Below are 20150 nucleotides of genomic sequence, written 5' to 3'. Positions count from 1 at the left end.
GCTAGACTTCGACGCCGGGTGGTTCGATGTCGGAGCAGCGGTCTGCGTGGATGAGGTCGATGACGCCTTTTTCTTCAGTACTGGATGTTGCTTTTCGGTACAGAGGGTAGGCTGACTCGAGCCCGAGGCGCCTAAAGGCTTATTAGGCTTCTTTACCGGGCCCGAAGGCTGGGCATGGGAAGCAGTGTCTCGGCGTGCACCTGGGTCAGAAGGTGGAGGTGGTACTGAAGCCTTTTTTGATGGTGGCGAGGGGGGGTGTCGGGGGTCGACGTCGGTACTCACGGCCCTTTGAGCTGGAGTGATGTCTTCGACGTCGGAATCATCTGCGCGGATGATGGCTTCCTCGACTCGACCCTGCTCCGGAACATTTTGACGCCCTCTTGAAAGATGTCGTCGGGGATTGAAGATGACGAGCGCGCCATTGTTCTTCAGGCTCGTCGGTCCCAGATGGTCTTTTTGAAGCGGAAGGAGGCACAAGCTGGACAGTCTCTGGCCTCGTGCTCCGGTGAAAGGCAGAGGTTGCACACCTCATGTAGGTCGGTGTAGGGAACTTCGACCCACATCGAGGACACTTTTTAAATGGTGTCCTTTCCATGAGCCAGAGATGAGGCCCGGGTAGGCCCCGAAGGCCTTTGTCGACGACCGGAATCGAAGACTTCGAAGTTGAAGGGTCGCGTGTGGCTGGAAACGCGATCGAAAACAATACCGGCAAGATGGGAAGGATTGCGCGTCGAAAGAGAAAACCGTATTGGTTCTGAACTGGAACGCGAGAACACATCCGAGCCCGATGGTGGAAAAAAACAATCTGAGGATGGAGCTGATGCCCATGCGCACTATGATCCAATGGAGGAGTCACATACCTCGTGACTTCCAAAGACTTTCCAAGACAAAAACAAGTGCAAACATCCGGGCCCAAAACCAGATGGGGATCTATGCACAGTGTGTAATCTGCAGCTCATATGCCTCGAACATGTATTTATTACTAAACACTCTCTACTAACCTCTTTATGAGATTAGAGAACAAAGCACACAATATTAAATCACTAGAACGACAGTAAATAGCACAATACACAGCGAGCTCCATATACTGTGAAAGTGGTATAACAACCACGACTTGACTAGACAGTGCCTAGAGCACGTAGAATCGCTGGGACCCCAAGGAACCACCCAAGGTAGTGACACAGAGGACCCATGGAGGACGGGTGCAGTGTGTGAACACATGCGCGAGCTACGTACAACTCTATGGGAATGTCGCGGTTGGAAATTTAAAGATTAAGGACACTTCGGAGAGGACTTTAAGCAAACCCAGTTATACATAGAAGGTTCTAACGCCAGCACCCTTGAGAGTATCGAGATACCCGTGTTACCTATCCCAGAGGAGACGGGTGCATAGGGTCAAGTGATGTTGGAAACCTTCGTTGTTTTCAATGGCGAAAAAGTGCTGCTGCCGGAAAGATGAAGTGTCCGGTGGAATCCAAGCCTGGACCCGAGGTGAGAAGAACCTGAAAGCAGAGGGGACAGAGTCTGGGTCACTTCACAGTGACCAGGGGCACGATAGACGAATGCCCACCGATGTCGGGTACTTCAGGTGAGAAGAGGTGAAGTTTGACTCTGCAGCCACGGGGACCAGGAGAAGTCGACCAAAGTCTGGAGGTGAGCTGTCCCACGAAGGATGTCGAGTGCTCGGGGGTCAGTGTCCGGACTGAACACCAACTAGCCTTGCCAACTGCAACCCACGTGGGCAGAGGAAAGATGCTTCGGTCCTGGGGACTCTCCAAGCTATGGAGAGTAAGGACACGTCTGGAGCAACCAGGAAAGCCGACGGAAAGTCAAAGTTACCTTCACAGGGACACACAGGCCAACGGACCAGGGATCGCAAAAGGACCTCGAGCTAAATCACGAAAAACCAGCCCACGGAACACTCGTGGGCTGGAATCTTCCGTGGAAATACTGATCGGGGTCAGGACTACACATAGCGCAAAGCACAGCCTCAGGGATCGTCAAAAAGCATATGCTGCTGAAAAAGTACGCGGTGCACAGGGGTTCGGGTTGCACGGTCCCCACGAGGGATATGGGCCTCAGAATTGCTGAGAGCGCAGATCAACCTCAGGAACCCACCTCCTGTGTTGCAGAAATCTCAGGAGCTCGGGAGATGCAAACCGGTCAGATGCGTTAAAGGTGCCTGCCTTGCAGGGAAGTAACTCCTTTACTCTAAGGGAGATTCTTCAGTAGTCCAGCGTAGTGTAGATAGTCGAAGTACTTGGTTTCTGTAGCAGAGTTTAGTCCAGGTAAAATCTAAAGTCCTGTAGTCAGGGGTTCTGACTTTATACCCAAGGAAGGGGTGGGACAAACTCTGGGGACCCACCTATGGGAGGGTCAGGACAGAGCGGTGGCTACACCCATGTCCTTTGTCCAGTTTCGCGCCAGAGCAGGAGAAAATGGCTCCTGCAACCGGTTTGAGATGGACTATGCACAGGGACACCAAATGTGCCCCCAGTGCAGACTTCAAAGCACTCTTGGAGTGCACCCACCCAGCTCCAATACACTAAAGCCTGTCTGGGAGGTGGTCACACCTCCCTGTGACAGGAAACCTATTGTCAAGCCTTCCCCTGCTCGAGCTTGGCTCAGCAGCAGGAGGGCAGACTCGTGTCTGTAGTTGGCAGCATCCATTTGGTGATGCTCAGGTCGAGAAACCTGGTACCAGGTAGCCCAGTGTGTTACATATGTCCCTCTAGAAGTGTGGAATCATACCTCCCCCGCCAGTTACTGGCAGGGAGGTATGAGTCCAAGGTGTTTGACACCAAACACGACATATTTCTAAGCAGCCGTTTTAAAGTTAGCATTTACCACGAGGTTATAATGCACTTAAATATATGTGGTTGGCTGCATCCCAAACAACCCCGGATAATAGGTTCCGAAGGATGCAGAGGGTCACTGCTCATGCAGGAGCACCCTCTCACATAAAACCCAGCACCCTGCCTTCAGGATTGATAAGGCCTGCCATGGGGTGACTGATATGTTTGAATGGTCACTCAGGGGTGGCATAATACATGCTGCAGCCCCTGGGATGCCTCTGGGGTATCTATGCCATGGGTACATAGTATACCATATACTAGGGACTGATTAGGGTACCCCAGAATCCAATCTGGAGTGTACCTAAAGTACATGCACAACCAATTTAGGGAGAAAGCAGATAAACTGGGGTCCTGATTAGCAGGATCCCAGTCAGACTAGTTAAAAACCAGCAAAACACCAGAAAAAAAGTGGGGGTAACCATGCAGTCAGATTTCACCTTCCTACAAGTACCTGCTGGAGCAGAGTTTTCATTTAGAAAATTCAGGGGCTTTTGAAGCTCTAGCATGTCTATGTGTTTTATTAGATATTAATAAATAATAAATTAATTATTTGTCTTGTGTAAGTGTGTATTCATTAATCAATTCGTTTGTCTTAACATAAGAGAAAGCTACACAAGGGTTAGCATGTGTGTGCTGTTTTTGTTTCCTAAAAAATAACGTGCAAGTTTTCATGTTTAAACGTTGCTGTGTGCTGTTTATTTTGAGCACAAAACGCTGTCTGAATTAATGCTTTCCTATGTCGCAAAAGCTAGATAGATGCATACACATAAGGGTATTAGTGGGGTTAACACTGTTTAATCATTATGCTGTAGTAACGTTGTTTTTATTTCTTTTAATTGAGATGGTCTATTGTGGCCTATGGAGGCCTAATCCATGATGGCTAATTTTGAGAGCCTGGCCTCGAGTGAATATGTGAAAGACGTGATGAGGGAGACCCCTGCTGGAAATGGTCTTGAGGGTGACTGACCATGGTCCTTCTATGAAACTTTCCATGAGGACAGCAGCAGTTTTGGGTGTTCTCCAAGAAAAGTGAAAGTGTCCTTGGCAATCTCGAAAGACAAAGGGGCCGTAGAGGAAAACTCTGAACTGTGGCTCGATGGCCGAGGAGAAACCGGATTAAATGTGATACATGTTTTATTTTCTTGGTTCCTGTTCCGTAGTCTTCGCTATGTGTATTTTTCCTGAGCGGAGGTTCACAAATGTTGCAATGTTGCATCCTTTCCTTCTCGCTTTGCTCAGTGATTCAGCGTATTCTTGTGAACTTAATGTGAGTTTCCATTGTATTTTTCACTATAAAAACTTTTAGTTTAGGGAGGGATCTCCCCACTCTTTTGCCACCCTTTTGCCACTTGCCATTTTACCTTTGCTGCGTGAAGCCGCGTTGCTGAGGATTGTGCTGAGGACTTCGTCTTGAGAGACTTTACCGAGAGACTTGTCCTGACCCGTTCTGACACTTAGTTAGAATAGGTAACTATGAGAAATGATTTATTCTGATTGATTTTACTTTGACTAATTTTAGATAAAGCAATATAATTTTAAACATGGTGTTGAATTTTCTTTCTTGTCAATTATTGGGTTTATATTTTTGATCATTATTGTATATATTATGTAGATTATGTTATTTGATTAGGACAGTCACTAAACCAGATCTGATCGACCTGATATTGATGCAGGGTGTTTAGGTGTTTTCTTTCCACAGGTTTATTGCTGGTAGAGTATTTGAGCGTATGTTAGTGAAATGGGCCCTAGCGTATGATGAATGTATGTGCGTGTAACTGTGTGATTACTCTATCCGTGGTAGTGGGCATATTTTAGATACCCTGATCTCTATCAATTTCCTGGTAGCAGAGGATGGTTTTAGATGGTTGTCTTGATCTGATAAGATTGCTTGTACATTGGCTTATTGATTATTGATTTTATTTTTTTTGATATTGGTATATGTACTAATATTATATGTTGAAGTCGTTATGTTGAGTTATATGTAGTGCTTCTGGAACTTGGAAGCTGTTGTAGCAGTTCCGTAGTAGGGCAGAGGGAAGTATATGCTGCTCTCGGGAAAGACGGGATTGTAAGGAATAACGTGTGACAATTGAAGTTGCGCGTTCACATTGTCTGGGTTCGGAATCAGTGACATCGTCGTATGTTACTATTAGATATTTCTGGTATGTAAGGAGTGTGTATCGTAGTGAAGGTTATCTTTGAAACTCTGGTCTTAAGTCCCAGGGATCCGTAAGGATTTCCGTTAAAGCTTATCGCGGGAGGAGTAATGGGTATTCTCTGAGCTTGTTTGAGGAACTGGGCGAAGTTGCTTAGTTAATGTATGTTATAATTCTGTAGTGCGCTGTTTCCCGAAAACAGGATTCTGTGTGCATGCACTATATTTTTCTTGCATGAATGTGCGTGAATGTATATACATTTATTGATTGTAAGACTCTTTGGATAAGTCCTAGAAGAAACAGTTATGAGATGTATGAAAGTTTGTTGACTTTTTGAAAAATAGACTCTCTTTTACTATTCTGTGGTTAGCGAAGCAGACAATGGAGATGTTTTAATGTTGTAACTAATAGATTTTGTAGAAATCTTGACACGAAGTCTACTGAGAAATTTTGTAAAGGAGGGGTAGACGAGTGACAGAAGACAGGAGACAAGCGACTGCAGCGACTGTTGACGTCAGAAAGTCCGCGCTCTGATTGGATAGTGGATCAGAATAGGGTTCGCGCTAGGATTTGTGCGTTAGTGTGAGTCGCGCAAGGATTGGAAAAGCTGTTTAGTGACGTAAACGCTCCAGGATTGGTGCGTTAGTGTGAGTCGCGCTGCTATTGGTTGAAAAGCTCGTATTGTATATTTATAATACGGAGAGAGTAGAGAGTTTGGTAAGCGCTAAAATGTATTATCAAGAGGAGAAAAAGAAAAAAACATTCTTTGGGAAAGTTAAAAAGTGGTTTACCAAGGATAAAGAGGTTAAAACGAGAGAGGGTGAGTTGCTATCTCCAGCGAAAACACCTGCATCCTTCATGGTTGCGAAATATGGATTACATACCTGTATATGGTTGCAGAATTGGGTTAGGTATACTAAAGAAGATGGTGTTCTAGCATTTCCAGAACATGGTTCATTTAATTTGGCCGTGTTGAGAAATTTACGGGAAAAGATGGTACGTCTGGACCCGAAGCCGAGACCTACACAATTCGAGGCTTTAGTGGAATGGGAAGAGGAAGTTCATGAGCGAGAAAAGCAAAGATCTGGAGGGTATTACAGGAATATGTTTGGGAGGAGACATGATCGTGAAACACATCATGATCGGATGAAAAGATGGCGAGATGTTAATATGTCAGAGGGATTATATCCTATGAGAACAATTGAAGAGGGAGCAGTTGGAGTTAATGAGTATGATGATGAGGTCTTAAATGACATGATTACAAGAGACCACCTCCATATAGACCAGAACCAGATGAGAGTACACCAGTTGTTTCTCCGATAAGAGATACAGTCTGTATTATTGAAAAAGAAAAAATGACACCTGAATCAAGAAGTAATAGTTCTTTCAGGGAGAGAGAAAATCGAAGTAGTGAGGAAAATGCCAGAAAATTAGCAAAAACGACAACAGAACTGACTGAGAAAATTAGGGAGTTAACGAAAAATCTGGAAGCTGTTACGGTGCCTGTAACAATAGGTCCAGTTATGCCTGTGTTTGACAAACAGAGAGCAGGTGAGAATGGACTAGTGATTCCATATGTTGGGAATAATCTGACAAATTCAGTTGGTCCTTCAGGAGATTCAGATAAAAGAGCAGAAAGAAGTGACCTGAGACAAACAAGACATGACACATGTAGTGAACTATTGGATACTAGTGAACCTGGTTGTTCAGGGATGACAATTTTAGAACCGCAGAAAAAAGTGGTTCCAGTGAGAAAAACTGCTGAAATAACAGTTGATGATTTGAATGATTGGATGAAGGTTCTTCAGAAAAAGGATAAGGATTCACAAGTTATTGATGTGGCTAGGTTACGTGTAGAATTAGAAGAGCTTGTGACAGGAACAGTTCCAGTAGAAATCCTGAAGAGTCATCATGATAGTGAGCTGTTGTTTATGTGCAAAAGTATTACCTGGAGAGCAAGGAATACACATGACAGGCTAAGAGCAATAGCAAATGAGCAAGGAGTTGACATTGATAAAGTGAAAGCTTTACAGAGAACTTACAGGATGGATTTTACAGAGAAGGACATTGAAAATTTGAATGCTTCTGGTAGAACAGGACAGATTAAAGAAATGGTGGCATTACTGCGAAGATGGGGTGATGTTGAAAAGTGGAAGGATAGGTGGTATAAGAAAAGAGAGGAATCTGTAGATAGAACAACTTATTCAGCATTTCCAGTGAGAGAAAAAGAGAAACCAGTGGATAATTATCCTATGAGAGAAATACCTGGAGGAGGATATGTACATGTTCCATGGACCAGACAGGATATTTTATCATTTACGAATGATTTCCCTCGAAGAGAGAAAAGCCCGTCGAGTGGTATAGGCAGGTAGATAGGTTTGTGAAATTGTCAAAAGTGCTGTGGGTTGACCTGAATAGTCTGTTTGATATAATTGTTCCAGCAGACTTGTGGACTGAGTGTAAAATAGTTGTGAGTTGGCCTACTGAAGAATATCCAAGAGATCCAAGAACAGGGGCACCAGATCCAGAAGTAATGAGGAAGTATGATCAGGTGATGGTATACCTGAAGAGTAAAGTTCCTCCAAAAGAGACAGACTGGGTTAAGATAGATCGAACACAACAGGAAGCAAAAGAATCAGTTCATGCTTTTTACGAGAGGCTGATACTGGCTTTTAAACAATTCAGTGGAGATGAACACCTGGGTGACAAAGATTTGAGTCACTTTGTATAAAGATTTGTATATGGCCTTAGACCTGAAATTGGTGAGAGAATTCGTGAACACACAGTGGATTGGCAGAGTAAAAAAGTAGATGAGATTCTGAGACATGCAAAATACTTCAGTGATGAAATTGAAGCAAAACAAAGAAAGCTGAAAGAGAAAGCAATGTGGGCACAAGTGAAAGTTGCAGAAAGACAGGAAGCACAGTTAGTGGAACAGGCGAATAATCCAGGAAATAATGCAGGAAATAGACCCAGATATGCAGGAAAAGGGAAAGGAAGTCTTGAGGAAGCGAAGAAAAAGTTCCCTTGTCACAACTGTGGCCAGCTGGGACATTGGAGATCTGAATGTCCTAATCCACCATTAGTGAGTAATGAGAATAAACATTTAAATCAACAGGTGCAGAACCAGAACGAAGGGAATAACCAACAGCAACACCAGAAAGTTGTGAGACAGCAGAGTCAAGAGCCAAAACCGCCCTTGCCGCAGAATAGAGGGGTACAAAAATATAATCAGGACTCAGGATTCTACAATGATGAGCAGGTAAACAAACCAAGACGTTCTAACAAAGTACAGCAGTACTTGTTAAAAAGTGAAGGGAGTGAGTCTGAGGGGGATTATTGACGGTGCCGAGGAGAGGAAGAAGAGTGCATACTTGGTGCAACTCTAGAAATAGACCAGGCAGGACCATTTGTGGATGGGAAAATAAATGAGGAGAGTGTTACTTTTTTGGTAGACACAGGTGCGACAAGATCAACTGTCAGGTCAACAGATGTTAGAAATCTTCCTCTCTCGGATGAAGCAATCCAAGTAGTTGGTGTAGCCAATACACAAATCAGAACACGTCTTACTGAACCAGTAAGAGTACAGATAGGGAAATTTTCAGACATGCACAGATTTATTGTCTGTGACACGAGTCCAGTGAACCTGTTAGGTAGGGATTTATTGTGTAAGATGAACTGCACAATCTTTTGTACACCAGATGGAATAGCTTTTGAGACACCAGATGATGATGTTTTCTACCGAATGACTCTAGAAAATAGAGAAAGTGAGTTAATTGGTGCATTTGCTGTGTTTAATCCGGAGGATTTGCCTCAAGAGCTGAGAGACACGGTGAAAAGAGCAGTTTGGGATTTTACTGGAGAGGATGTGGGATTGATGAATAATGTAGATCCAGTGAAAATTGCAGTGAAAGAGGGAATTACATATCCTAACATTCCTCAGTACAAAATGACACCAGAAATAATTGAAGGGATAACTCCTATAATTGAGAAAATGATTCAGCAAGGAGTTCTAAGAAAACTATTGAATAGTCCGTGTAATTCACCGATAATGGGACTGAAAAAGCCCAATGGCAAATTTAGGATCGTGCAGGATCTGAGAAAAGTTAATCAAATTGTGGTGGCATGTTGTCCTATTGTGCCAAATCCATCAGTGATTCTGTATCAAATTCCACATGATGCTGAATGGTATACAGTGATTGATTTGTGTCATGCGTTCTTTTCAATTCCATTGCATCATGACAGCCAGCCGATTTTTGCATTTAGGTTTGGCCAGCGTATCTTAGCATGGTGTCGAATCCCACAGGGGTATACAGAAAGTCCTTCGATATTCAATCAGTTATTGAAGAAATCGTTGGAAAGTTTGATTATGCCTGAAAACTCAGTGTTAGTGCAGTACATTGATGACCTACTGGTGGCATCAAAGACACGTGAAGCTTGTGAAGTGGATACCATAGCTTTACTGAATCATCTGGCAGATGGAGGGTTAAAGGTATCTCCAGCCAAATTGCAATTTTGCAAGAAAGAGGTTCATTATCTTGGACACAATATTGAAAAAGGTCTGAGAAAAGTGACTACTGACAGGATCAGAATAATCAGAGAAATGAAAGCTCCAAAGACCCAGAAAGAAGTGAGAATGTTCCTGGGTATGGTGGGTTATTGTCGTCAGTGGATAATTAATTTTTCCCTGATAGCAAAGCCACTGATTAAGCTGACAAAAAGTGAAATGACAGATCCATTAGATCTGGATGCAGAACAATTGGCAGCATTTGAAGAGCTCAAACGTAATATGTGTGAGGCTCCAGCTTTGGGTATGCCTGACTATGAGAAAGAATTTGAGCTATACTGCAGTGAGAGAAATGGATGTGCACTTTCAGTGCTAATCCAGAAACATGGACAATTGAGAAGGCCTATTGCGTACTTCTCATCAACACTTGATCCTGTAGCTGTGGGTTTACCAGGTTGTCTGAAATCTGTGGCTGCAACATGCAGGAGCCTGGAACAGAGTGAGGGAATCATAATGGGATATCCTGTAAGGGTATTCGTACCTCACAATGTGGCAATTCTTTTGACAAGAAGCAGAACTCAGTACATGTCACATAGTCGGTTGACTAAGTACGAAAAAGTGATACTGGGTGCATCAAATGTGACTCTTGAGAGATGTGTGAATGTGAATCCAGCGACACTCTTGCCGGATATTGAAAATGTGGGTATAAAGATGGAAGATGATCATGATTGTTTGGATGTGCTTGAGTACTGTACAAAACCGAGACCAGACATAAGGGATATTCCCTTACCTGAGAATGACCATGTGTTGTTTGTGGATGGATCATGCTTGAGGAATGATGATGGTGTGCTATGTGCAGCATATGCGGTGTGCAAAGTTTCAGAGGTCATGGAAGCATCACCATTGAAAGGAGTGAAATCTGCGCAAGTTGCTGAATTAATAGCATTGACAAAAGCTTGTGAGATTGGGAAAGATTTGAGGACGACTGTGTTGACTGATAGTCAGTATGGATTTGGAGTGGTGCATGATTTTGGCCAACTTTGGCTACAAAGAGGTTTCTTGACATCGAGTGGAACACCAATAAAGAATGCTGAAATGATTGGAAAATTGCTTGAGGCGATACAGCTGCCTAAGGAGTTAGCAGTTGTAAAGTGTGCTGCCCATGGTCAGGGGGAGGATTTTATAACGATTGGAAACAGGTACGCCAATGATGTTGCGCAGTACTGTGCCAAGACCAATCAGTCCATTAACAGGGAAAGAGAGAGGGAAATGTCTTTTCTTTCTGTGATGTTTACTAATGTCCTAGAGACCTGGGATGAAGTGAAACAGTTACAAGATGAGGCAGGAGATGAAGAGAAACAAGATTGGATTAAGGCAGGATGTGCTCCAAGAGAAACAGACCATGTTTGGGTCTACAGAGATGGCAGACCAGTGATGCCTAACTCTATCTTGTCGTCAATGGCAAGGATGTATCATGGCCAGGGACATTTGGGGAGAGACGCGATGGTTAGGTCGTTTAAACAGACCTGGTACAATGCAAAGTTCAGGACAATTGCAGAGAGCATCTGTCAGAGGTGTTTAGTTTGTCAGCAATTTAACACTGGGAAAAAGACAGTGGTGAGTTTGGGAACAATAGGCAGAGAAGGAGGACCTTTTACAAGAATGCAGATTGATTTCATTGAGATGCCCCAAGTGAACAGACTGAGGTATGTTCTAGTGGTAGTCTGTTTGTTTTCAAGGTGGGTGGAAGCTTACCCGACTAGAAGAAATGATGGATTAACGGTGGCAAAGTTACTGTTGAGGGAGTTGATTCCTAGATACGGGTTTCCAGTTACAGTTGAGTCTGATAGAGGTAGACACTTTCAGAATGAGCTCATGGGTTTGATTTGTGAAGCATTGAAAATACAGCAGAAGCTACATTGTGCATACCGACCAGAGGCTTCTGGTGTGGTTGAGCAGATTAATGGCACAATCAAGAATAGGATTGGAAAAATGTGCTTAGCCACTGGCATGAAATGGCCAGATGTTTTGCCTTTAGTTCTGATGACAATGAGATCTACTCCAGATAGAACTACTGGTTTGAGCCCGCATGAAATAATCATGGGACGTGCTATGCGCAATGCATTCGTGCCTGTCAATAAGTTGGTGACAATAACTGATGACATGATTTTGGATTACTGTAAAGGCCTGGCTGACGCAGTTCATTCTGTGTTTCACCAGGTTGGAGAAGAAGCTACCACACTTGAGAAGAAGCAAGCCCATGATCTGAGTCCAGGAGATTGGGTGAGGATAAAAGTTCACAGGAGAAGAAATTGCTTGATTCCAAGGTGGGGAAGGCCGAGACAAGTCATTCTGACTACGACGACTGCAGTAAAGTGTGCTGGAGTGAAGCACTGGGTACATGCAAGTCATACTCTGAGAGTTCCAAACCCAAAAGAAGGGACTGGTAAAGAGTATTTTGAAGAGTCAGATTCCAGTGATGATGAAGATACTGATGATACGGAATCAGTGAGAAAAGAAGCAGAGAGAGCTTCAAGAGAATCACTGCGAGTATCAGAGAGAAGATCAGATTCTGTAAGAGAGCCTGAAGTTTCAAACAGCAGTGAAGGAAAAAGAAAAGAAAAAAGAAATCACACAGAGATTACTCCTGAATCAGAAGAGGAGGAGATTGAAGAACCACTTGAGATTATACTTGAAGAAATAGGGTCAGAAGAAGATAGAGAGGGACAGATTGCGGAAGACCCCCGAGGAGGTGTAGGGAACATTCTTGAGGAGCTAGGTGAAGGGACAAGTAGACAGCAAGAAGATTGCGTGTCGGAGACCCGAGGAGGGACAGGAGTAGGGAAGTCTCAAACAGTGGTGAAAAAATCTGTGGAGAAGAAGAAAACTGCTGGAAAACGGAAACAAGAGGCACTTGAAACAGATGATGAGGATGAACAAACGGAGGGTCGAGTTCTGAGAAAGAGAACTTGGATTGGAGAAAGGAATAATAAAGAAACAAAGCCGAAAAAGGTGTTAAGAGGAGATCGTTGGCCTAACAACAGAGTTAAGAGGCTGAGATACAGAGTAATAAGAGCAAATTCATCGAAAGCTGAACAAGTGAATGAAATTTCGAGTCAAAGTTCAAAAGCTGAAGGAGAAGAATCAAAGGAATCAAACGAACCAGTAGAAATAAAAAGAGTAAGAAGACCCAACCAAAAGTACAGATCACCGGAATGGTCTTATGTGGCACTGTCTGAAGGAGGAGAAGAAGAAACAGTGACTCGAGATAATCCGGAAGTGGTCTTGAGAGAAGTGGTTGAGGAGGATACTGGTGAAATTCTGAAAGTACTCTTGACTGACATTGGAGAAGAGTCGAGTACTGAGGATCTTGATGTTGGAGATCTGAAACAATTTGATGTTGAAGAAATTGAAGTGAAGAATGACAAGTATCCAAACTGAGTGAAAGAAGGAATCACTTGGATCAAGTGAACGAAGAGATCATTTGGATAAACTGAAAGCTGAAGAATTGCTGAAAAATTGAAGAAGTTCAAACAGTAGTGGAGTAGTACAGGCTAAACTAAAATGGCTAACATAGAGAATAATAGAAATAGATGTGCCTTCTTTAAGAGGTGGTGTAGAATGTGCTGCTGTTGTACTGGATTATTAATGCTTCTATGGGGTGTTTTAGTTTTATTAGTTACTTTTAGAGTAGAGTTTGGAATGAATATAGAAAATGTGACGAATGTAGAGAAAAATTCACAAAAAGTAGTTCCAATTAGAAGTAGTAGTTACATACACAAAGATAGGTCAATTAATAATTTCTCTAGTAATGTTTTTTCTAAACTGTTATATGAATATGTGAAGACAATGGAAGTAAGGGATTGCTACGTCTGTATGCAATTACCTGCATCTGTCTCAGAGGGTGTTACTTATCACCATTTACCAGCTACATATGGTATTTCTTGTAGTATTTTAAGTAGTGTTTTTTATTTGTTAGGGAAAGTAGATTATAAGATGTCTAATAGAGATAGTATTTTTGGGCACTTGCCAATGAACAAAGAGCTGAATCCAGCTAAAGAAGCTAACACTTTTGGTGAGATTTTTATTGAAGAAAAAGGATTAACATTAGATTACATTTTTAAGAATAATTTAACTTGCAGTTTGAAAGAAGAGGAGAGAGCTTTCCTGGATATGGTAGAAGAAAGGAGAGTGAACATGCATGAGAAAGGGGGAAAATATGAAGTGAGTGAGACAATTTGGGACATTGAGATGGGAAAAGAGTTGAAGAATGGGGCTAGTCCAACTTTAGCTCTAGATGCGCCACAGAAGGGTAAACTTTGCATTACCAGAAGGAAATCCCAATATGATACATATTTTGTGGGAACTAGTGAGTGCCATGATACATACTTCATTGCGACAGGTTGGGGTTTTAGAGGTGGAGAAGATACGATTTTTCCAGGAGTGTACTATGTTTGTGGGAACAAGGCTTATTACAAGTTGCCTGACCATTGGTATGGCACATGTTATGTGGGCCTGGTTTTTCCAAAACTTTTTCATACAGATAAAATAAGAGATGTAGAAGATATTAACTTATTAACACGTTTTAAGAGAGAAACTTGGTCTGAAATTGTGGGTGATATTTTTGGGGTTTTGATTCCAGCAGTGGGAATTTCTTTAAATGCTTATGGAATTCGGAAACTGTCCACAGTGGTTGATCGCTTATCGACAAATACCGCAGGAGGGTTTCTTTTGGTGAATACGGAATTAAGTGCCGTACGTGCCATGTCTATGCAAAATCGACTTGCCCTTGATATTTTATTGGCCAAGGAGGGGGGAGTTTGTGGAATATTGAAAGTTCAACATTGTTGTACTTACATTCCTGACGAAAGTAAAGACCTAAAGGTCTATATCAAAAACATTACTGATTTGCATGAAGAATTGGTACCACTTGAAGCTGGGAGTTTGTGGACTAAAATAGCTAATAAAATGATAGCTGTTAAGGATTTTATTGCAAAAATAGGTAGTACAATTATAGGTAGAATATTGTTTCCCTTGTCTTGTATAATTGTGGCTTTATTAATAATAAGATTGGTGTGTGTGTGTTGTAAAAACAGGGGAGGGAAAAAGAAATTGAATAAGGAAAAGAAAAATAAGAAGTTGAAAAGAGAACCTCAAGAAATTGAACTAGAAGAATTGAGGGAGAGTGTTTACTTAGAGACAAAGAGAGATGATGAAAGAGTGACTGGTGTTTAATGTTGTGTAAGGGGAAAAGACATTTCTGATTTCTCCTAAAATGGGACTAAATTTTCACAAATTTTTTTTTTTGGGTTTATTTGGTGATAAAATCACCAAAGGGGGGATTGCTGGAGCAGAGTTTTCATTTAGAAAATTCAGGGGCTTTTGAAGCTCTAGCATGTCTATGTGTTTTATTAGATATTAATAAATAATAAATTAATTATTTGTCTTGTGTAAGTGTGTATTCATTAATCAATTAGTTTGTCTTAACATAAGAGAAAGCTACACAAGGGTTAGCATGTGTGTGCTGTTTTTGTTTCCTAAAAAATAACGTGCAAGTTTTCATGTTTAAACGTTGCTGTGTGCTGTTTATTTTGAGCACAAAACGCTGTCTGAATTAATGCTTTCCTATGTCGCAAAAGCTAGATAGATGCATACACATAAGGGTATTAGTGGGGTTAACACTGTTTAATCATTATGCTGTAGTAACGTTGTTTTTATTTCTTTTAATTGAGATGGTCTATTGTGGCCTATGGAGGCCTAATCCATGATGGCTAATTTTGAGAGCCTGGCCTCGAGTGAATATGTGAAAGACGTGATGAGGGAGACCCCTGCTGGAAATGGTCTTGAGGGTGACTGACCATGGTCCTTCTATGAAACTTTCCATGAGGACAGCAGCAGTTTTGGGTGTTCTCCAAGAAAAGTGAAAGTGTCCTTGGCAATCTCGAAAGACAAAGGAGCCGTAGAGGAAAACTCTGAACTGTGGCTCGATGGCCGAGGAGAAACCGGATTAAATGTGATACATGTTTTATTTTCTTGGTTCCTGTTCCGTAGTCTTCGCTATGTGTATTTTTCCTGAGCGGAGGTTCACAAATGTTGCAATGTTGCATCCTTTCCTTCTCGCTTTGCTCAGTGATTCAGCGTATTCTTGTGAACTTAATGTGAGTTTCCATTGTATTTTTCACTATAAAAACTGTTAGTTTAGGGAGGGATCTCCCCACTCTTTTGCCACCCTTTTGCCACTTGCCATTTTACCTTTGCTGCGTGAAGCCGCGTTGCTGAGGATTGTGCTGAGGACTTCGTCTTGAGAGACTTTACCGAGAGACTTGTCCTGACCCGTTCTGACACTTAGTTAGAATAGGTAACTATGAGAAATGATTTATTCTGATTGATTTTACTTTGACTAATTTTAGATAAAGCAATATAATTTTAAACATGGTGTTGAATTTTCTTTCATGTCAATTATTGGGTTTATATTTTTGATCATTATTGTATATATTATGTAGATTATGTTATTTGATTAGGACAGTCACTAAACCAGATCTGATCGACCTGATATTGATGCAGGGTGTTTAGGTGTTTTCTTTCCACAGGTTTATTGCTGGTAGAGTATTTGAGCGTATGTTAGTGAAATGGGCCCTAGCGTATGATGAATGTATGTGCGTGTAACTGTGTGATTACTCTATCCGTGGTAGTGGGCATATTTTAGATACCCTAATCTCTATCATACCAAACAAGTACGGTCTCAGCTTCTTCAGGGACCAAACCACAGCAAAGGCCTCCCTCTAAATGGCACTCCAACGCTGCTCCCTGGGGAGAAGCCTTCTGCTTATAATAGCAACAGGTTGGTCTTGGCCTTCATCATTGGTCTGGGATAGGAATGCTCCTATCCCTAGCTCAGAGGCATCAGTCTGCACTATGAACTGCTTGGTATAGTCTGGATCTTAGAGAAATGGTGCTGAGCTACACATTGAGCAAAAGAAGTCTACCTCGGAATCCAACTTTAAAAAACTGCTAAAAACATTTTGTCTCCGAAAGAAAGGTTCAGGCTACTCAAGGGTACGGACTGTAGCACGGGGACGCTTCTGATAAAGCAGCCAAGAGCTAAAATACATTCATGCATTCATTATTCTGTATTAGTCGAGGTATGCTTCCTGAACCATTTAAAGACAAACTCTTGTGGAGGTCTGATGTTCAGAAACTGAATAGGGGGGTTGAGCAGCGCATGCATCGGTTGGGAAGTCTGCATCATGCAAAGCCTCGTGAAAGTGCAGCCTCAGAATGTTTCCTCAATCTAAAAACTGTGAAACGTCTCAGGTCATCCATTGAATTGGCCTTCTCAGACTCAAGCTGTATCCAACCCTTTCTGCGCTATGTATGTACAGAAGCCACACCCCAAAGCCAGGACATGCCGTACCTTGAGGTGGAAGTGAAGTACAATGATCATCTCTCCATCACAGGGCTGGAAAACTGCATGCTTGATGTTGTTGTATAGGATGTCCACCTTGTCACCTCGCACAGACGTGAACCGGAAACCTACAAAGATGAACAAGAAGTATTGAAACAAATGACTCCGGCACACCTTGAAAGACTTCTACAGGTATGAAAAGGCAAACTACATCTACACAGGGCCACTAAAATCGTTAATCTGTGGTAGCAGATTTTTTGCACATAATTATCTATTTGCCACATAATCCATTATCTGCTTTATAATCTGCAGATTTTACACAAAAAATTGTTTCCAGCTCAAGCATCTAAAAACGTGTTCGTGCGCAATGGAAGACATTTCGCAAAGGCTAACTGGTCATCTTTCAGTTGCTTATTTCAGTATCTGGTAGTTAAACAGATACTAAGGAGGTGACATTTTTACCCATGCCGAGTTATCATGTGTACTCATTACAAATGAATGAAGTAATACTAGCAAAACATATGCAGCATAATTTGCATTTCTTGACGCATACATTAGTCAAAACTGCCGCATAATTTGGTGCTTCCCTGCCGTATAATTCTAGTGGCCCTAGATATAGTTTACTAAGTCATACACCATACATGCACATTTGTACAGGTTTTATCATGCCTCCTACAGTCACTAACAGACCAGAGACAAACATGGTGAAAAGACCTACATTAATCACGCAAAACAAACTTGAACAGGGCGACAGATCTCTTATTCCCAAACAAACCAGTGTTTTGTATAGGGTAAGCAGTCTGCTATAAACTCAAATACTCCAGAGACCTTTAAACAATTATATCACCTCGGTCTTAACTGTAAATTGCAATATCATCATTCCTCTGGGTGTTCAAATCTCAATGCACTCACAAATGCATTGCGGAGAAGTGTGGCTCAATGGTTAGAGCGGCAGACCCTGATGCAGAGGTCTGCCCGGACCAGGGTTCAATTTCTGCCTCATCGGGTCTTGGGCTCAATTTCCCCGGACCCGATAATTCTCGCCTCAGTGCCTATTCTAATCATGGGTCCCACTCTGCAACTCTGGGCAATAGCTTGCTTAATCTCCACAACGGCCCCAACAGCGCTAGGATGCCTGGCTTCACCCTGGGGATGCCCAGGAGTGAGCACTTCACAGGGAAAGGCTAGGAAGGGTTCCACAACGGTATGTGCACAGCGCCTGAGAGACCCTTTCGGGGGTGTGCGGAGCGCTATATAAATGCACTACATTTACATTTACAAATACACCACAGAACAAATTATATAACTAATAGAATCACCCCCCCCTCCCTTCCTGTATATCAAGCCTTATACGGTGGGACACCTAACCACTTACAGGACATATATGGAAATTGCTAAGCTAAGCAAAAGTATTGTACAGGAGGCCTTCATGAGCCAGAGGGAAAAAAACTGCAGATTATGATAATTTAAGGCTCATCTGAGGGGCACTTAAGATTCTTGAGGGGACGATGGTAATACATGTAAGACATCTAAGAATAGATGTGTAGTAGGTGGGGGTGTCACACTTTCGGCAGGAAACACAGAGACTCGGTAAAGGTGAAACAAGATGGCTTATTGAGAGAAGTACAACAGAGGACCCCAGCAACAGCTGTGATCGCGAACACACTCCGTCAATGCTCCGTGCAGGGAGTTCACCTTAGAACGTTGGCCACTGTGACATTCTAATGACAGTCACAGTGGCGCAACCCAACAGAATAACAGGAGGGTGGGTGGCACGGGAAAGGATCCCCCGGCGGAGGATACCACACATCCTCCTCCTTACACATTTGAAGTACAACGTAGATAAGGTAAAGGACAAGGTTGCAGACTATTTGTCAAGATAATGTTCCAAGTACTTGGGGAGGCAAATCTTCCTGCCACTTACCCTGGGAAGAGGGTTAACCAGTCTGGAACACCCCTGCTTTGGGCCCTTGCCTCTGCCCAGGGTACTGCTCTCGCTCAGAGGCGTTGTTGGTGTTTACAGTGGGAGCAGTGTATTTAACTACCCTCCCCAGGTTCCATATTTTCCCTTCTTGTGTCTTAACAGCATTATTAAACAATTTTACAATCTTGGTGGGATCAGTGTACTCGGACCAGTGTGCTCTGCCCATGGGTGCTTTGATTTTGGTAGTGATTTCTGCCACAAATTTCACTTCAGGCCACCTGGAGTAGAGGTCTATCAGCACCAATATGTAGGGTGTGCGATGTTCCCCTGTCAGAGGACCTACAATGTCCAAAGCCACATCCACCCATGGACTCACAGGCAGAGGCCTACAGTGTATAGGAGGTGTGTGTTACTTTAGGACCTTGTCGCTGGTAGAGCATGGCACACAATCTCTTATTCTCCTCTCGATTTCCATGTCCATACCTGACCACCAGTAGTCCAGCCGCAACCTTTGTTTGGTTTTGGTGACTCCCATATGTCCCTCATGGGCTAGGTTGACCAGGCTCTCTCTCAACTCCTCAGGGGGGACTAGCCATACAAATGAAGGGCTACTTCTGGGGCACAGTAGGCTACAAAGACAGGCTGGCAGTTGCAAAGATTTATGTGTCTAGAAAAGGAGATAATATCCTGGGTTGGCAAGCACAGAAAGATTCGGGAGTATATCTCAATCCCAACAAGAACCCCCAAATACGGATACAAAAAGTGGGTAGAACACAAGAAGGGATAGAGGAAGAATTCAAAGATGTATTCACGGACAAACTAGGATGCCTAAATCACTACGCCCACAGAATAAAACTCAGAGAGAAGTGTAAGCCTGTCTCAGCCAAGGTCAGGAATCTTCCTATTGCAATACAGGAAGACGTGAGAAATGAACTTGAGAAATTACGTGGGTTGGGGGTGATCGAACCTGTGGAGGCCACTGTGTGGTTAGCACCCATAGTTGCAGCCAAGAAGGGGGATGGATCTGTACGCCTATGTATTTATTTAAGGGCTCTGAACAAAGAAGTCATAGTTGAAAAGTACCCTCTATCAAACATTACAAATATGATGAGCAGGTTAGCGGGGCGAAAGTTCTCTACACTTCATCCTTCAACCACAACTCTTCACGTATACATTCAATTTTACACTTCAACAGGAATTGATCACGTATCCGCTCTTCACATGCGCCCCCAAACTTGCACGTTGCTGCTAGTTTCCTTAACTCCGATACAAATTCTTCTACCGTATCCCCTTCCTTCTGCCC

At 42.8% G+C, this 20150-nt stretch overlaps 1 protein-coding gene across 1 annotated transcript in view; it reads right to left on the bottom strand.

The window, feature by feature from the left end:
* Positions 1–20150, bottom strand: part of LOC146869332 (FACT complex subunit SPT16-like) — a 251328-nt gene that overhangs the window by 112480 nt on the left and 118698 nt on the right. Inside the window, exon 11 of the mRNA XM_085650597.1 lies at positions 16933–17051. Within this exon, the coding sequence (XP_085506723.1) occupies positions 16933–17051 (119 nt within the window). The remainder of the gene's footprint in view (positions 1–16932; positions 17052–20150) is intronic.

Source organism: Triturus cristatus, chromosome 1_1 (genome assembly GCF_964204655.1).
Source record: "Triturus cristatus chromosome 1_1, aTriCri1.1, whole genome shotgun sequence".
Classification (NCBI taxonomy): domain Eukaryota; kingdom Metazoa; phylum Chordata; class Amphibia; order Caudata; family Salamandridae; genus Triturus; species Triturus cristatus.
This window is presented reverse-complemented; position numbering and strand designations above follow the sequence as displayed.